General features: G+C 41.1%; 1 protein-coding gene across 1 annotated transcript in view; it reads right to left on the reverse strand.

Annotated features, from left to right (window-relative positions):
* The window catches only part of LOC104161431 (lethal(3)malignant brain tumor-like protein 3), a 30079-nt gene extending 11823 nt beyond the window's left edge, over nucleotides 1-18256 (reverse strand). Inside the window, exons 1-14 of the mRNA XM_009699877.1 lie at nucleotides 18195-18256; nucleotides 17472-17580; nucleotides 15946-16003; nucleotides 14796-14884; nucleotides 13422-13526; nucleotides 12636-12771; nucleotides 12056-12147; nucleotides 10619-10770; nucleotides 8914-8990; nucleotides 7380-7465; nucleotides 3539-3649; nucleotides 2231-2345; nucleotides 2015-2114; nucleotides 996-1175 (exon numbers count right to left, since the gene is read on the reverse strand). Of these exons, the coding sequence (XP_009698179.1) occupies nucleotides 996-1175; nucleotides 2015-2114; nucleotides 2231-2345; nucleotides 3539-3649; nucleotides 7380-7465; nucleotides 8914-8990; nucleotides 10619-10770; nucleotides 12056-12147; nucleotides 12636-12771; nucleotides 13422-13526; nucleotides 14796-14884; nucleotides 15946-16003; nucleotides 17472-17580; nucleotides 18195-18256 (1472 nt within the window). The remainder of the gene's footprint in view (nucleotides 1-995; nucleotides 1176-2014; nucleotides 2115-2230; nucleotides 2346-3538; nucleotides 3650-7379; nucleotides 7466-8913; nucleotides 8991-10618; nucleotides 10771-12055; nucleotides 12148-12635; nucleotides 12772-13421; nucleotides 13527-14795; nucleotides 14885-15945; nucleotides 16004-17471; nucleotides 17581-18194) is intronic.
* Nucleotides 18257-18461: the final 205 nt, after the last annotated feature.

Raw genomic sequence — 18461 nt, forward strand, 5'->3', positions numbered from 1 at the left:
GACAAACAGTAGGGTGTTATCAGATTTGCATACCAAATTCAGACCTCCCATTATCAGGAAATGAAATATTTAGAAGAATAGAAATATATTACAATTTTAGAATGCCATTTATTCTGGGAGAATCCCAAAGCTCCTGAGAGTGCTTTATGGTAACAGTGCCATTGAAATGCAATCAATTCTGGTGTTAAAATTAGGAAATGGAGACGCCTGCACATTTCTGGGATGGGAGGAAGCAAACTTTGGCCATGTATGCCAGGGAAGGGAGAGCAGCATTCCTTTTTTTCTGGCCAAATATATCTTGAAAATGTTATAAATCTAAGCAAATAAATGAACTTTAAAATGTATATAAGCCTTCATATACAACAAAGACCAAAAGTATTGCTGGAATTTCCCCTAGTGAGAGTGAATTCATACAGACTAAAGGTGACAATAATAAAAGCCTTCATGTCCAGGTCTGTCCCATGACACATTTTAACAGCCACCTGGAGCCCAAGAACTAACACACAGTTTGCTTCAATGCTACTCAATTCCACGATTTTCATGTAAGAAAATAAAATATCTGAAGGAACTCAACTTGTTCGCCAAGTGATACACATACAGTCATTACGCCTACCAGTGTAATGCAGCTGACTCTGGGGTGGATTGCAGTTACAGTTTAATAGTGCAAAATAACCTTGCTTGACAGCTTTAGGACAGGAAACGAAGGAAAAGAATATATTTTAAATTGAAACAGCAGGGAAAAATTTATGGAGACAGAATGCAATTTCCTTTGTTGGAATGCGACCAGAGCAGCAGGATTAAGGAATCAAGAAACCTATTAAGGCACATGAGGGTATAAAAGTGTGCTGCTCTGTGTTAAGAGTGTCTGGGGCATGGGTCAATATTACAGACAGATGAACTCAGTGTTCTGCTGCTTCTCTGCCAATTCATTGTTTTTCAGCCTTGTAAAATGGTTTTGCTCCCTGCTACCTGCCCAAGAAAAGAGTTCAGCTCACCTGGATTGTGGAGAGTCCTCCTGAGAAGACTCTCCTGCTCCCAAGAGAAATGGGGCCGGAGTCTCCAGCCTCTTGGTTTTCTGCATGCTATTGCTAGGGGAAGGTCTCTCCCCACTCAGGCGGTCCTGTAACAAGTTTTCTCTGTTGAGGTTCACATCAGAATATGGGCAGCCAACTAACCTGTGTTAAAGGAAAAAAAACCAAAAGAGAGAGACAGAGGTGATGATGCATGTTGTTAAGTCATACAGTCTTACCAGCCTCAGGCACACATATCCATCAACAAACCCAGAAAAAGTGAGGCCAGAAACACTCAGGGAGATGTTATTACCCAGCTTTAGGTGCGGGAAAGCAGGGGACTACATGGCAGAATTAGAAGCCAAAGTCATGTTTCTAAAGAGTCCTCTCAGAGAACAAGAGCTCTTCCTCTGTAACCTGCTTGTCTGAACAATATTTCATGAAACCAGACAGTCCTGCAACTTGCACTCTGAAAAATTCAAAGCCCTTTACCACATTATATACTACTAGATCTTCAGACCTCTCATCTGAGATTGTTCTTTTGTTCTTTAAAATAGTTTCATCGAGAAAAACGTTCCTTTTCCAAGAGAACGTAAGAAACCAAAAGGCAGAGCACAAAATATGAGCTAGCTCTCCTCACTCTTATACTTTAATAATCTACCCACACTCTCTCCCTCTTTAACTGTCTCCTTGCATGCTGTTCTCGGGTATATTATTTTACCCAAAAAATTCCTTCAATAATGCTGGAATGTAGAAATTCGAGTGAATTAATCTATATTGGGTTGCATTGCAGTTGTAATGGTTATACTGGTATAAACAGAATTTATGATGAAACAGCACATTCAGACACAAGAGGGAGCTGCAATCGCAGTTATAACTATCTTCAGGATAAACACCCTGGGATCATTTCAGTGCAGTGCAGGTGCTTGTTGCTGCATTATTATTACGGACGGCAGTCAGTCTCTCGTAGGCAGAACCCTTATAAGAAGATCTCATATACATACGTATAATGTGTTCCATATCGTGGGCCCCTGACATGACCGATACCGTGGCAGCCTGGAGTAGGACATGCTTGTCCCACTGTTCCCACTTGATCAACAGCACCTGGGAATAAGAAAACAAAAAAGTTAAACAGATTTCTAAAATGCTCCCTGAATCTGAAGAGCAAACTGCACTTAGGAAAATTATTCAACGTAACAATATGATATCACCTACTTTACCTAGAGGGACTTGCAAAGCATGTCCAGTTTTTGCACACCAGCCTACTGGATGAACATCAGGGCTGTCTGCGTCGACCCAGAAATCATAATTACAGTCCCAGCCATCAAAATGTATCTAAAAGAAGCACAGTCTCAGTGAGAGATACAGTTAAGGACATGACTCAGCTTTTATTTTAACTTTCCCCTTTGTTTCACCTTGCTCAGCTTGGGGCCGATTCATTCAATCTTTCAGTCAAGCACAATCGTCCTCTGTGCTCAATGTAACTATTTGTTTTCCTGACCCCTGCATCTATGTTTTACAGAACAACCAGATTCTGGTGACACGGTCAAATCACAGGATCTGCAAGAAAGCACAGACCACAGGGTGCTCCAGCACACTCTATACTCAAAGACTAAATCTGTGCAAACTCAATTGATTATTTAATTGTTTTGTTTTCTGAGAATCCCAAAAGACTATAAAAGGCAACAAGTTCAGTGAGTTTTGCAGTGAACAAGCTAGAATTTTCTGCTGGATGAAGAGACTAGTAATAGTTAGCTCAGATCCAGGTCAGGTTAACAGACTAAGGATCACTGCAGTTTAAAGGCTCGTCTATGTGGCAACATTTCAAACAAATGTATGAACTGAGTATTATGCTACTATATACTGGCAAAACTTGACTTTTGCTTGCAAGCACAGCAACGAGACTAAGAATCAAATGGCTAACGGAGAGCGAACTCTACTCCTGGCCACATAATCATCCTTCGGGAAGGAGACCTGTGGCCGAGTAGCCTCCACCAGTGCAGCCTCCACTTTATCTGGCTTGTACTCGATTTCTCAGAAGCCAAAGCACAACAGATTTTTCTGGCAATATATTTATGTGAAAAGAATTAGTTAAAAAATCCATTAATGTAACAAACTCAAACTGGAGAATGAAGCTGCTTCCCACATGTACCAAGGTTTAACTTGCTTTGGGTTTTCCTTTAAGCATGCAAGGAAAAAAAAATTGCCAGGTAGCTTCCCACCAGCAGAACATTAATGCTGCCTTCACTCGCGCAGATCACACAGAAACCGTTAAGAGATGGAAAATCATGCTGTCAAATGTTATTTCAAAATAGTTACATTAAAACAGTAACTAACAATACCAGGCAATTCCATCAGATTTCAACAGGACAAAACAACAGAAATCATTTCCAGTTGGGAGGCCTGTAGACTAGATCATCTGCAAGGCATTTGTTTGCTGCCTCTCATACCAAATGGGTTTTTTTCCTCTACTGCCAATCACCGTATTCCTCAGCACAAGGGCTCTGCAATTTGAAGCAAGGTCATACCTTAATGCGATGGTCATCTTTGTCAACTATTGTTGCTACTCTTATCAAGATGGGATTTCTTCTGTCCACTGCCTCTAACTTCATATTAACTTGGAAGCCGTGAGCAGGACGCTGTAAGAGAGGATTGTAAGCAGAATGCTAAAAAGTCTGGGCGTCCAGAGCTAGTCACGTGCTCTGAATAAAATGTGCTGAAGTTTTCATCTACCATTCAAATGCCTTTGCAGCTTTGGCCCCTGATCTCACAGAGCAGACTGCTTCAGAGGTTAAAATAAGAGTTTCCTAGAGGATTAAGCTGTCTGTTTGTCAGCAGCCCAAAACCACTCGAGAAGAAGTCTGAGCTTCCTCACTGCAGAGGAGCATTTCACAGCCAGGGCAAGAGGAACTTCCATAACAGAAAAAGGCCAGACACTACCACAAGCTTCACTGACACACAGACTCTGCAGTCTGACAGCAAAACTGCCAAACACAGCAGAGAGATGATCTCACATCTGACAAGGACAGTGGCCAGTTCACCACTGTCTCACACCTGAACACACCACCGTGTGACGTCTGTCTTCACTACACTACCTGACATCCTCCTTGGCATCAGATGCAGCATCTGGATACTGCAGAGTTGCCTTCATTAAGCACGTTACCATCTACTTCTTATGACGACAACTGCGTCTGCTTGTTAACGATGACTGCTGAGAACTGCGGTGCTGGGACTTGAGGGCAGCTCCAGCCGCTGGAGTCTGCCATCTGCAGTTGCCGACTTTCCCTTTCCCTCAAACCTCAGCGGTCAAATGACTTTGTAAAAACTCCAGAATGTCCTCTGACCTGATGCATGCCCTTTGCAGCACCCACAGATGTAAACCTCTAGGTAACAGATAGCGTTTACCAATTTTTCCATTTATTTTTAAATGACTGACTGCAAATTCCTTCTCTGACCTCCTCAGATGGGGGTTACAGAGCACTGGATACTCATTCAAAACACATTCTTCTTCACTTCTGCACACAAAGGTCAGGATTTTAGCAAGAGATGACAAATCGTGTCTTTGAACAAGATCAGGTTAATGAAAAGATGACTATATTCACTCTTCTCTCACAATCTTCTTTTTACTGCCAATAGCTGGGGGCAGGGAAGGAGGTCCACTTCTGAGCTAAGGGGATTATAGACCCCAAACCTGAAGTTTCTCTTTGGTCTTTCCACCTGGACGCAGACATTTATCCACAGGCTTTCAGCCACACGACACACCAGAAACCCAGACAATCTAAACTGCTTTTAGTTTTAAAAGCGTCTTATTGAACCAGCCAACCTTGTCTGTCTTCCTTGAGGAAGGAGTCTGAGGGTTAGAGAAAAAAATCTTGCCCAGAAGATGAGCCAGGCTATTTGTTTAAGTCTTGCTGAAGGGTTGATGCCTTTTTGGCAACAGCTTATGAATGTTTTTGAATTGACAGCCCAAGACAATGGGCTGAAATAGCGATGCTTACGACAAAACTGTCTCCTCCTGTGTTTTTGGGTGGAGGAGAAGGCAGAAATCTAGACACAGGATCGGCTATTCGTGCTGATTATCTCCAGACTACATAAGATAGCTCTTTAAATCTGTTAAAAACTAATTCAGTGAGAAATGCCTGTTCTGGCTCTCAACCCATATTTTTATGTACTGATTTCCTGTAATTGCTAGCTGGAATAATAATAATTAAAAAAAAAATCAATAACTGTGCCATGTATTTGCACTTCAGACCATCCAAGCCAGAAAAACAATGAGGTTTGATCTTGATCAAGTTCTATTAACTGTTGATATAGCAAATGCCCTTTTTTTTTTTTTTCCATGTCTCATCCTTGAAAAAGAGTCTTGGATGATAATTTATATTGTGGAGTTTAATGAGAGCCAAAATTGGCCCTTCTACTATTCTCTCAAAGCCAAATACGTGACGGAGCAAAACAATGGCAGCAGAGATGTAGGTAAAACAGGAAAAGAGGCAGACAAGGCAATTGCACCCCCCTTGGGAAGACACTTCACTTTGGAAGAATCCAAAAAAAGGGAGTACTCAGGACTGAAAAGGCCCCCTGTCCTGAGCAAAGCCCTGTTATCTTTGGGTGACATTTCTCAACACATTTTATATTCTGAAAAACTGAGGAAAGAATGCCATAATGACAGATTACCGAGGACTTCAGACTGGGAGTTTTAAGTAGGTCGCACTTCAATGTTTCTTTTTGTATCATGAAGAGTTTTATTATCTTTCAAAAATATTTGTCTCTACAAAATTACTTCTGTTGTTCCTCTATTGTGTACAAGACCAACTGCTGCATTCTTTCACTCTTGTATTCTGAAGGTTCCCATTTTCCAGCACTCTTGGGATTTTATGAGTGCGGCTCAGAAAAAGGCTGAGCCTACCCTGGGGCCAACAAATGTGTCCTACTGACAAGCTTCACTCATTATCTTGCACACTGGCTCTGAGATGCTTCACAAGCTGCGATGTATGATCAGAGATGCTGTCTGTTCAACTCTGGAAAACCTTAATCCAATGGATGTTTTGGAGTTCAGCTGTGCTGTAGATAACTCCAGCTCTGGCCTTACAGTTCTCTAAAGAGGCAAAACTAGCCTCTTCCTACTCCCTGACACTCACCATGCAACCTAGAACAACTGCACATGGGCACCTGCTGAAATCTAGCAATTATCAAACCTGTCTGGTTGGATTTTTACCTCCCTTATCTGAGGCCTTCCTGATTGCTTTTCCTTCTCAGTCCCAAAGAGCTTACCAACAAAATATACGGGAGGGCAGCAGGTATTAACCTGCAACTCTAACTTCATCGAAAGGAATCAAGGCAAGTGTTACGATGGCACTGAAAAGTGTTTAAACATATTGCAAAGTTTAGCAAGGTGAGCTAGCAATGTGGAAGAAGCTGCTAAGAGAAAAAAAAAAAGAACTTTAAAGTATGGGATTTTTTTAATGAAGTTATTTTAAAGGCTTTTGATTTGTTTCTGCTCACAGTGAGCTTCCAAATAAATGCACTGAACTCTAGTCTAAGAAAAAAAACTTATGCTCCCAAGGTTGAGAGAATCATCTTCAGATTTAGTCTGCAGGATGATCTTACTCCACCTAGGAGTTTGGCAGAGATGCTCTATCATCTGTTAGTATGCTTATTTCGGTGGAGGGCACAGCTGGCTCCTCCCTAGAAGAACTAAGATCTATATTAGAACATGTAAGTCCTTGACAGGAACTTCTCACTCTACCTTAATTCCAGCCTCACCAACCAAGGGAAGAAGGATTTGCACAACTGCAAGGTGAAAATATTTGAGAGAAGTTTTACAAACTTCATGCAGAGGGGACACCTGATGGAGGAAGTGCACATTTCTCATTCCCCCTCAGGAAGGGAGAGTCTGGAAACGTCTGTTCAACCAGCATCAGTCCTGCTCAGACGTCATCTGGGAGATCTCCTGCTCCAGGTCTGACTGGGCGGACAAAGAAGACCAGCTCCTTCTCCTCTCCATGCCCTCTCTGAGGCAAGTTACTGCCCTTCACACATTCCTCTGAAAGTTACAATTATCTGTGTGGACTGAAGGCTCTTCCCTTAAATCTGCTAATGGAGTAACTGAAGATGCTTAGTCAAAAATCCTTTCCAAGCCAGCTTTCCATGGCTTTTTTTTTTTTTAAATCTTGTGGTCTGCTGTGTGTTTTCTTTTAGCAGCACTCAGAGATGGTCTTAAACTCAGGCTGAAAGTAAATAAAAACAGTTTCACCATCTTGGGACAGACATGGTGAACCACCACCAAATAAAAGCATCTAGCAAGAAACAGTAGCTAACAGCAGTTTCCCCTACCCTTCTGATCTAGGACAATCAAAGAGATTCACCAACCAGTTTGAATGCTCTTGCTGGGGCTGCCTGTGAATTAGTTTCTTCCAAGTATTTCTCCCATGAGAAGGCTTTGGAATCCTTGTACCCTGAAAAAAAGAGAGAATTAACATTTAAACCACATTTATTGTTACAAACAACAGAAAAGCAGCTATGTAACACATGGTTATTACGTTAATTTAGCACTTAAAATGGATGGCACTGGAAAGCAGTCTGTTTATTCGTACACAACACTTGCAGTGCTGCTGTGTGTGCTCTAAGTTTCCCCAGCTTCTACACAGGGCTTTAACCCTAGCCTGAAAAACCTGAAGTGTTCATTTCTGTACAGCTTAATCAATTCTTATTCTCTAGAGAAAGCTGCCAATTAAGAGCTAGTCAGAGGATTCTGTGATGTGTAATGGCATCACTAAATTAATTTCCTATTTTATTAACTATTCTATGTGTGAGTGCCTTCAAGATCGTAGAAACTTCTCTTCTCCTGCTACCTATTCACCCATAGCTGAGTAAAACTAGCAGTCTGCAGATAAAAGGCTCCATCGCCATTACCATAATCTCAGACATCTACATGGGCGTGCTACTCTAACAACAATGTGATGTCTCTCCCTGGCAACTGCATTTAAGAAACTGCTCTACTTTTTTTTCTTTTCCTATTTCAGTATTTTTTAGCCTCAGTATTGTTTCCTTTTGGCAGGAAGGTGCAATGACTAAATGCATAGGACAGTCTGCAAATTGCTGCACGTAAATCTCTCATCAGAGAAATCAGAATTGACTGCAGGTTCTGCTGGGGGCACAGGCAATCGTGACATGAGTAGAGGAACGGCACACCACAGCCTTGGTGCACATTCCAGGAGCAGGAACAGATGTGGTGCTGCTGAAGAGCAAGCATTTACAACCCCTTTTGCATCTGCAGCAAAGGCACAGAGGCTAATTCCTCCAAAGCAGAAGGATCTTGTAGTGCCATCCACTCTACTAAACTTGATACGCAGTAATTACAGAAGTTCTTGCTCCAGGGCTGTCAATCTAGCAAACAACAGACATAATTTTTTTTATATTTGTTATTTTTAAGGTGAAACAGTACTTCCAAGGCCTGAAAACAACATTGATTTTCCTGCACTTTCTGTCCTTTTTCATTTGCCAACATTCTCTTCATTTACTGAATTCCAGTGCAGCAGAAAGAGATGTGGCTTCAGTTACTCCTTCATTTCCAGAAATTCCATCTTATCGCCCATGAAATAATGATACTGATTTCTCTTTCTTCCAGCTCACCTTAAAGGAAATGCTGCAAATACTTCCAAGTTCTTTCCTTTCTGAAATAAAACTCAATTACAAATTACCAAACCACTTCCATTTTTGGAAAGAGCTATGAAACAAAACAAAATGCAGTGGTAAAAAGTATGAACAATAATATCGTTCAGTCAGTACAGAAAAGAGTACTGAATGGAACCTGTAACTTGCAAATTAATTACGTAATTATGTGGCAGATAGAGCTTGCAGGTTTTTTGTCTGAGGCAGGAAATAAGTCTCACTTTCAACATACCAGGTGGTGTTGTCAGTGGGGTTCCAGTTTCTTGGCAGTAGCCAACAGGACGAATATATGGGCTGCTAGCTTCGCACCTGAATCAAAGAGGGAAAGTTGGCACCAGTCAATTTTAAAGCAAACAGAAAAGCAGAATTGCAAATGCTGTCTGATACGCCTTTGCTGGGTTAGCAGATGCTTTCAGTGGGTGTGATCATGGTGTAAAAGACAAGCATTACCTCGTTAGAATTTATAACGCCAAGTTTTCAAGGCGTTCAAGCTGCCCCAAAAGATACGGAAATATAAAGAAGAATGTCTGGTGCTTTAAAAAAAGCAACAACAAAAAGCCCCCCACATATGGGACCGTACCAACCACAGTTCAAGCCTGGACATAGATCACCCAAGCTAAAATGCAAAGGAAGCAAAGAAACAAAAAACAAACCATCGTCCCCAACTGAAACTCCATTGCTGTGGAAGAAGGGGAAATTACTTTTAAGGTCTTTGCCAAGAACTGCACGTTATCCACTAATTCTAGCAGAAACCTAGTGGTAGTTTGCCTGGTTCCCAATTTTATTGCATGTTTACATCTTCTGAGTCCCTGAAGGAAGTGACGGACCAATCTGAGACTGCCCCTTCCGTCACATCTGCTCTGAGGAAGGGACCAAAGCAGTCTTTCAGATCTAGGAAAACAACTGTGTGTTTTCAGTGAAGGTGTACTTTGAAGCTTTATTTGCTTGTATTTCCCATTAAAATTTTCAAATTCCAAACAAAACATCATGTGGAAACAAAGCTTCACAGGCTAAAATGGTAAAGGAACAAGATCTAAAGTCCTGCAAATGGAAACAGTAATGTTACAAGGCTCTGCATGACGTATTTATGCAAAGAAAGAAAAGACCAACTTGCCATTACACAGATGCCTATTCTGAAAAAAAAACAAACAAAAGGAGATGGGTGAGAGAACACAGAATATTGATCAAATCAGTGCTGTTTTGATAAGCATGTGCCTCGTATTGCTTTCACAAACAAATTCAAAGAACATTACTCCATTCACGTAGGTTGGAAAACACAGACCAAAAAGGGAAAACATTTCCTTGACTAATATTCCACCTGGTCCCAGCATGAGGGCAGGGGATCAAGATTCTCAGAAGCAGAAAAACTATAGTGTAGGTCAGGACTTAAAAGCCTAAATGTTGGCAATCATTTTTATTTTCAAAGGGCCTTAGCCAAACTCTGCTGAAGCAAATGGAAAAGATTTTTACTGACTTCAGTACTGCCTGCTTCCAAATGTAAGTTTGCAGAGAGATATGCCAACACCGACTACTAGTCCTGGAGGATGTTACTAATTCTAGGTGGTGTCACTAGTGGAGCTTACTCTTCTTTTAGCTCTGCCAGAGGAACGGACAACATGAACATCTGCTGACCTGACCCAGGTCAGCCAGCTGCATTACCTCAAACACTTCTTACCTCAAATGCTCCACAGACAGTTCAAGCCAACCTCGCTTGGTTTTGCACTGAGCCAACTGATGAGCACTCAAACAGCCTGGGAAGCTACCTGGCAACTGGCACTTTGTAAACACCCAAAGTAATTATTCAGATGCTTGAAAACTGATCTAAGAACCCAACTTTAGCGACTACATTTAAAATATTAGATATTACCCTTAGTGGAAGAGCAAAATAAACCGCAATCTACTTGCAGATACATATATTAAAACTAGAATCTCTTTACCAGTAGTCATAACTCTCATCCCAGTTATCGAAATGAATTAGCAGGCGGTTATCCACCATGTCTGTGATGGTTGCAACACACATCAGCGATGGATTCTTCTTGTCCACTGCCTCTAGTTTCATTCCCAGACGAAAACCAGAAGGTGTTACAGGCTGAGGAACAGGACATCAGGAAAGGGAAATCAGCCACGTTCTAGGTCAGGCCATTTAAATTACCCTTATAAACTCATTTGTTGCACGTTGTAACCCCGAAACCCACAGACCACAACACACTATAGTTACTAGCAAGAGGTCCACAGACAAGATTTCCATGTGTTATGGCAATGATTTTTACTGTTACTAAAAACTCGAATAACAGAATCTCCAGGTACACAACACCACTACAGATTCAAAGGCTGAGATGCACTCGCCGTGCAGTGATGAGTATTGGCTGAGGATAACCATGAGCATTGCAGGCCACAGAATCACAGACTGATGGGGGTTGGCAGGGACCTCTGGAGATCATCCTGTCCAACCCCCCTGCCAAAGCAGGTTCACCCAGAGCAAGTGGCACAGGAACGTGTCCGGGTGGGTTTTGAATATCTGCAGAGAAGACAACTCCACAACCTCTCTGGGCAGCCTGTGCCAGTGCTCGGCCACCCTCAAAGTACAGAAGTTCTTCCTCATATTCAGATGGAACTTCCCGACTTTCAGTTTGTGCCCGTTGGTCCTTAACCTGTCGCTGGGCACCACTGGAAAGAGTCTGGCCTCATCTTCTTGACACCTGCCCAGGTCCCGTCGTCTCAGTGGAAAAGTTACGAGAGTCTTCAAGGAAAACAGGTGACTCGGAAGCAGAGCAGAGCTGCACAGTTAGGCCCTGATCCTACTGAAGTCAGTGCTCTGTCCATCTGCAGCGTCAAATCTACCAGACCGTGGACTTTGTGTCACTTGAGTGACACAAAATGGGAGTCAGTGTTATAAAGGAACTGAGGCTAACAACCGAAAAGAAAGTAACAGTGCGTGAAGGATGAAAAATGCTCAAGATTCATCGTCTCACAATGAATCCCATGGCGCACATGAGTACACTGCTGGAAACCAGAAATTATTTTGGAAATGATTAAATTAGAGGAAAGTGACACAAATATCTTGAGTGTAGGGACACAGCAAAACAGACCATTGTAATATATTTAATAAATGGTAGAGTAAATCTTTTCTTCTGGTATTAAGGAGGAAGGGAAATACAAATTCTGTCTCTGGAAAGTCAGTGACTGGGGGAAGGAAGAAAAATTGAACTAGTTTCCCATCTTAAAAATAAATCACAGCAGGAAGTAGCTTGCATCTGATTGTACCATGGTTGCACCTCCGACATGAGCATATTAACAACACGTAAATATTCTGGTCAAAACTCACTTAGCATCAGACCTACTTGAAACATCTTGTATTCAATATCACCACTTACAGTGCTGAGGGTCTTAAAAAGGCTTTTTGGAGCTGCTTGAGCTTTGCAATTCTTCAAATAAGAATTCCAATTAAATTCTCCCTCCTTGAAACCTAGAAAGAGAGATAAAAAGATTGTTTTACAGAGCCCCGTTACATTCTGATTGGTTTTTCAGAAATGGAAATTACCTGGGAAGAATACGAACTTTGCATGATAACTGCCCTTCTACAATCTTCAGGGGTTTTGCATTTCAGCTAAAACATCTCTCTCTTTTTCGGTATAACGTCCAATCATTAATCTCAACCTTCAAATGTTTCTAGGAAATTGAATGCAGGAAAGAAGCAAGATCTGAACCCCACAGAGACTCCTTGCTTTACACGCTCATCCCATAAAGAGTTTCTAATTTGACCAACAATGTCAATCTTTGGGAATATCAAAAAGAAGCTGTTTTGTTCTGTCTTAGTTACACCTCTTCCCTTTAAGCCACTCAGATCAAGTTCCACAATGAAACCATACTAAAAATGAAACATGCAGAGCCAGGACAACTGGTTCTTCGTAGAATTTATGGTTTCTTCCACATCATTCTATTTTTTTTTCATACCTTTAGGAGGCAGCAGCTTATGACTTGTTTTTTCACACCAGCCAACAGGATGGATGTCTGAGGAATCGGCATTAACCCAGAAGTCATAGCACCCTGGATAACCATCAAAGTGTAATCGCATTCTGTACCCTTGTACCTATAATGAGGGGAGCTCTGATTATCATAAAAGGTCATAAAGATGTTAAACAAAAACACTAATCAAATACTCCATCTATATTTGGATTTATAGATAAAAGTAAATTTAAGATCTCGTTTATTTCTCTAAAGTCTAGTTTTATTTTTCCCTCATTTACTTCTCCCATTTTGCACGCTCCTCTTTCCTTACTTTAAACAGCTGAAAATAAAATTAGTCAGTGTAACTTCACTGGCCTCCTATTCCATACTCATGCACATATTACTGTGCGGCAATATCCGGAGTACAAACATAGCCTGAGAACTTTTATGTCTATACCAGATGAACACAGATTTCATATAACTGATGAAGCATAAAAGCATTTTGACTTGCTTATATTTACTAAGTCTTAGGTCCTAATTGCATTGCTCTTTTTCATATTTGTTCATTGCACGCAATTAATAGGTTTACTGTTCTGAGTTACAATTGCAAAAACCTGACAGCAGGATTTCAGGCACAGATCCTTAATCACGTAACACTATTCCTTCAGTGTCACCTTGAACTCCTCCTAACCTTTAATTAAAGTACTATTATTCTTATGTTTCTACTTTTGATTGGAAAAAATCCTAAATGTACATGGAACTTTTGGAATCAAAGATAGGAAGAGCAACTACCTCAGCCACTGTGAGAACACAAAATCGAGAGGGGTGTTCAGGATCCAGCCCTTCCAATTTCATTCCAACTTTAAATCCATTTCGGCCTTGTGGGAATGATTGATACTGTGAGGGGGGGAAGAAGGAAACATTTGTTTTTAATTCCTAAAGACAAAATCTATTGCAGACCAGTCATCAGGTATAGTTAAAGCTTCAAATTTTCAACTCGGAGAAGAAAATTCTATCACTGAATGATTGATGCTTTAATAGACAGGCGCAGGTACAGAGATCAATAATGGCATGATCACCGTATTTCAGATTTACTTGTTATTCTAATTAATCTCTCAAAAACCCTGAACCACAAACCTGTTGCAATTAGCTATGAACAGATCTTTCAGCAGATGCAGAAATGAGCTCTATTCAAACACGAAAGAATCCCCTTCACAACCCAGTGTAGGAGGGCTGGCAGAAACAAAGAGCCAGGAAAGCTAAAATCATTTTGCCTGCATCAGCACAAGGTCAGCACTCCAGACTTTCCCAAAAGGCAACTCCTCATCTTCAAATGGTAACAGGCACAAGGCATGTTTGATCTGGAGCCCATGTACACAGCCACTCCAGACAACATTTGTGTTTTTCATTTATTTGCATTCTTAATCCAAATTAAATATTTGAAGTACAGTAAAGGCTTAGAAGAAATTTGAACTGGAGTTGCAAATGGCTCATTGCATCAATGCAGTTACCTGACCTTCCTTCTCATCTCACTCTGGAAGGTGCCATCAGCCCTTGGCTTTACGGAGCTCACTGGGAGCTGAACTTTTAATGCAGGCTGGTGCACTGGAGCACAGAAGCAGCTTCACCAAGGCTAAACTCACCCTGTTCCACCTTCAATGTATCGGACTATGAATGAACACAACTTCCACTCTCCTTTGTAACAGTCACTTCTCATTGAGACAATCTGTAACATTCACAGAGCTAACTGACTTGCAGTTTTCTACAGAGAATGGCTGGAAGGGGTGTTGTACAATCACAGACGAAGCACAGGACATACGAAAGACATTAAGCTGTCCCTCTCCAACACCACTTGGAGATTGCCTAACAGCCTGTTTATCCAGAGCTACCCAAAGCAGATCAAAAGTCATTGTTTAGTTGTGAGTGAGATTCAACCAGCATTTTTTACACCCTGGTTTGGGATGAGACTCACAGGGCAGATGCTTGTTTCCACAGTGCTTCAGGGCTGGAAACAAACGTGGGGGTTTTACTGCCTGCTTGCACCAGAACAACTCATAAACGTAACTGTTGGCCTGAGGGTAGTCACCAATCCTACCTCTACTGAGTCAGTAATTCTGTGATGTTGCCTGAGAAAAACACAGCAAGAGAGTTGAAAAAGCTGCCAACCTCTCTGAACAGTTTTAGGGGAGCAGCTGGCATCCGTTCCTCTTCTAAGTAGGAAACCCAGTTCCATACCTTCTTCTTTCCAGGAACAACTAAGCAATCAAAACAAAAAGAAAAATGAAAGTTTCTCTCAGATGCCTCCCGCTCTGCCCTCTCTTCTCTGTCTCCTCCCATGTACACACCAACGCTGTTTTGCTGTTGCACCCCAAGGGAGGCAGTGTTACCCAACTTTTGAGGAAAGGTATGGATTCCAGCACTACGAAAACCATGCTCATTCCTCATTAAAAAAAAAATTCATTATATCACAGGTCAAATGAACTGTGGCACCCGGATTGCTGGCAAGCTCCCCATGGAAAGTTGCCACTGTAAAGTTTGGACAAGATACAATAACTTAAAATTGTGGAAAATAATTCCTTCTCCTGATATTTCACGGAGGAATAAGGGGTTAGATATAAGCTAAAAGACAGCACAATGAGGCATATAATTGCAGCTGAAATAAACCTAAAACAAAACAAATGGAAAAATGAAGTGAATTTTTGTTCCGTTCACAAGATTTTTTTATATATATATACACACTTATATTTTTAACCTGTTAATACCACAATGCAACTACTAGAGAGGCAGTTACCAGTACACAGATGATGAAAACAACAACTTGGCGTAGGTGCTTGGATTCACTCTAGTAGGACCACGGTAATACACACAGAAAATTACGTTTTAAATGCATATTAAAAATCTCCCCCCAGTTACATACGCTAGCTCCTTTAAGGTATATAATGAATTCAACCCATAGTCTATAATCAATCACATGTTGTTTACAACTTATCTTCTATTTAGCATTTGTAGTCTGTGGCTATGAAGCTCTCCAAAGCCATTGGAAAAAAGATTCTTACTGTTTTCAGTGAGCTTTGGATCAGGCTGTCTCCTTCTAGATCCTCTACACTGTGCCCATCATGCAGGTAAATCTAGTATATTCTTGCTAATACATTTCAGAACACTGACTGCGGTAAGAGGGTTATGTACCTAATAAGCTATTCTGAATGTGAAATGAGCTCTACTGTCCTTTCTGCTTCTGTTTACTATTATTCATTTTATAATCGCTAGTAAAAAAATCTATAAACATTAAAGAAAAGAGACTATGAGCTTAGCTCACCTTGTTTTATTGGTTTAGTGTTTCTGCGGCTTTTCATATTATTTGATTTATTCTTCTCCTAGACACAGATATGTTAAAAAAAAGTTTAGCAATACTGTTTTTGCCTCCCTCTTTGATCATCTCACAATGCAGGTACAATAAGGATGTAACATGTAACTTACAGGACTACTAGCTAGCATTATTTTCTTCTGAATAACCCTGCAAGAACATTAGTAGGGTATGTTACATACATAACTTTGATCCTGCAGTATCCCAAAGTGCTTTACAAATTATTTAATGTATGCTACTAAAGTTCAGTTAAATATGGCTATTGAAGAGCAGCACAGGCCCAAAATCTTCATTACAATACACAGGATTTGCCTTCTGCAATACAGGATTTACTGCTCATGTAAGCAACCTCACTGTAATGCTCCATTTTCCTTTTCCTTTCAGAGGTTCTTACGTCCATCTATGCCAGGGAATGGATACAGAAAAAAAGTCATTTATGAAGCCCTGAATGAAGCAGACGCTTCAAGTAACTGCTGTCATAGATGAACACCCCAGAAAACGTGGTCTCCTTGCGTCACATTCGGAGCCAGACTGCCATTCACATTTCCCCTACGTGGATTTCAAGCTCACGTTTAATTCACCCAGGGTTGTCATTTCCCAAAGCAAACCAAAAAGGGCAAAATCTGAAATGCAAAGCTGCCTGCCAAACATGCCCCAGAAAAGACAGAGGGGTAGTTTCAAACAAGGAGGCAGAGAAGGGGGAAGAGACAGAATGCAAGTACTTCTGAAAACATATGTATTTTAAAACTTGTTATATACATCACAGAGGAAAGCTGAGCAACAAAATGAGTTACTGTTCATGACATCAAAGTTTCAGCTTGCATTATCAACAAACACCTACCCCAGCATCTCTGCATTACAAAAACACGTGCAATATGTGAATATAAATAAAATGGTTCAGGCCTGAGACACTGCGCACATGGTAGCAGAGTGCAGGTTTGCACAAAGAAAGGTCCCTAAAGGGAGTAAGATCCTTAATGAAAGTTAAGAAAAGATCAGGTCAGGACTGAGGCACTTCTGTTCACCCGCCATTAACACAGGTTTCTAGTACTGTAGTGAGTGTACATGCAAGCACCTCATACAAAGCAATCAAACTCTGTGGTTTGACACTAATCTTCACTATCACATAACAGTACTTGACTGTAGTTAGATAAAAGTATTTTTGGAGGCATGTGTTTCTATTATTGTGAAATACACTTGGTGCACAGGGCTATAACTACACCTATAAAGTCACAGTCTGAAATCCTGACTTTGACTTTGATTTTGACTTCAGACGAGTTATTCACCCTTATGACTCCTCAGACTTCAGAACAGATATTCTCATTACTAATGTAAATCAGGATCAGACCCAGACCATTCTCATGGGTACAGAATCACCTCCCTCAGCTCAGCTTGCATTGCACAGTGGAATCTGAGACACAGAACTGTCCCTGCTTTTCACAGTTCTCTTCAAAGAAAATACATGCAGCCTCATTTACCTCATCCTCATCTGCATTTTCCTCGTCATCCTCAGACTCCAGAAGCAGTCTTCTCTTCCTTCTGAGACGTTTGACAGGTCTGTCAGCCTCATTCACCTGACAGCCACTGCTGGTATTAAGATTTCTACTATTTCCCCTGTTTCTGCAATCATCTGGAATGTCTCTGGTATCACTAAACATCCAAAATTGAAAACAAAATCAAATTAAAAGAGCAACAATCTTCCTACAGTATTCCCAGTGTCTCTGTACCTTTTTAGAAGAACGAGGATGCCTGGGCTGAGAACCTAAAGAAGTGAACCATGTCTGCAGGATTTGCCAGACATGTATCTTTTAAAAGTACTCCAAAGTATCGGCACAGCTCTCACCACCAGAGCAACTCAAGAGGAGGGTATTTAATTTTGCCTTTTTACAAATCTACAGGAAGTTAAGACATCATCCTTATCTGTTGGATGGGGAACTGAGGCATCAAGCACACAACCAGCATTTCTGCAGGCTTGGAAGAGAAATGAGCTCTAGAGAGGAGCTTTCCTCTGTCGGGCACAGGAGCCCCAAGGGTAACAGGAAGGTCATCGGCAGAGCTGCACAGGTAGCTCCATTTCAGCCATGCCACGGTAACACTTGCTCTGAGGATTTCATTCTACACACAGCAACACTTTTCTCTAACACAATGTTCTCTTTAAACGTTTTTAAACACAGAACAAAAAGAATTTGGAGTTTCTTTACCTGTCCCTGTGCTGCTGGGAACCTGTTTGAGTACAAAACTTTCCATTCTCAAAGCAATCCATTTGCTCACAGGTTTGGAAATCAGAGCGGGGCACGTCTTCTCTGCACACTGCAGAAGCAAAGAAAAAGACAACTATTAAATTAAAATGTTAAAACACCTTTCATGCAATTAGTTCTGTCAAAGTCCTTTACAAACTTTCATTAAGTGACCCTCAGTATCCCATTGTGAGGGAAGCAATTATTATCTGTGTGCTGGCAAATAGAAAG

The sequence above is a fragment of the Cariama cristata genome, unplaced genomic scaffold, assembly GCF_000690535.1.
Source record: "Cariama cristata isolate BGI_N322 unplaced genomic scaffold, ASM69053v1 scaffold4075, whole genome shotgun sequence".
Lineage (NCBI taxonomy): Eukaryota > Metazoa > Chordata > Aves > Cariamiformes > Cariamidae > Cariama > Cariama cristata.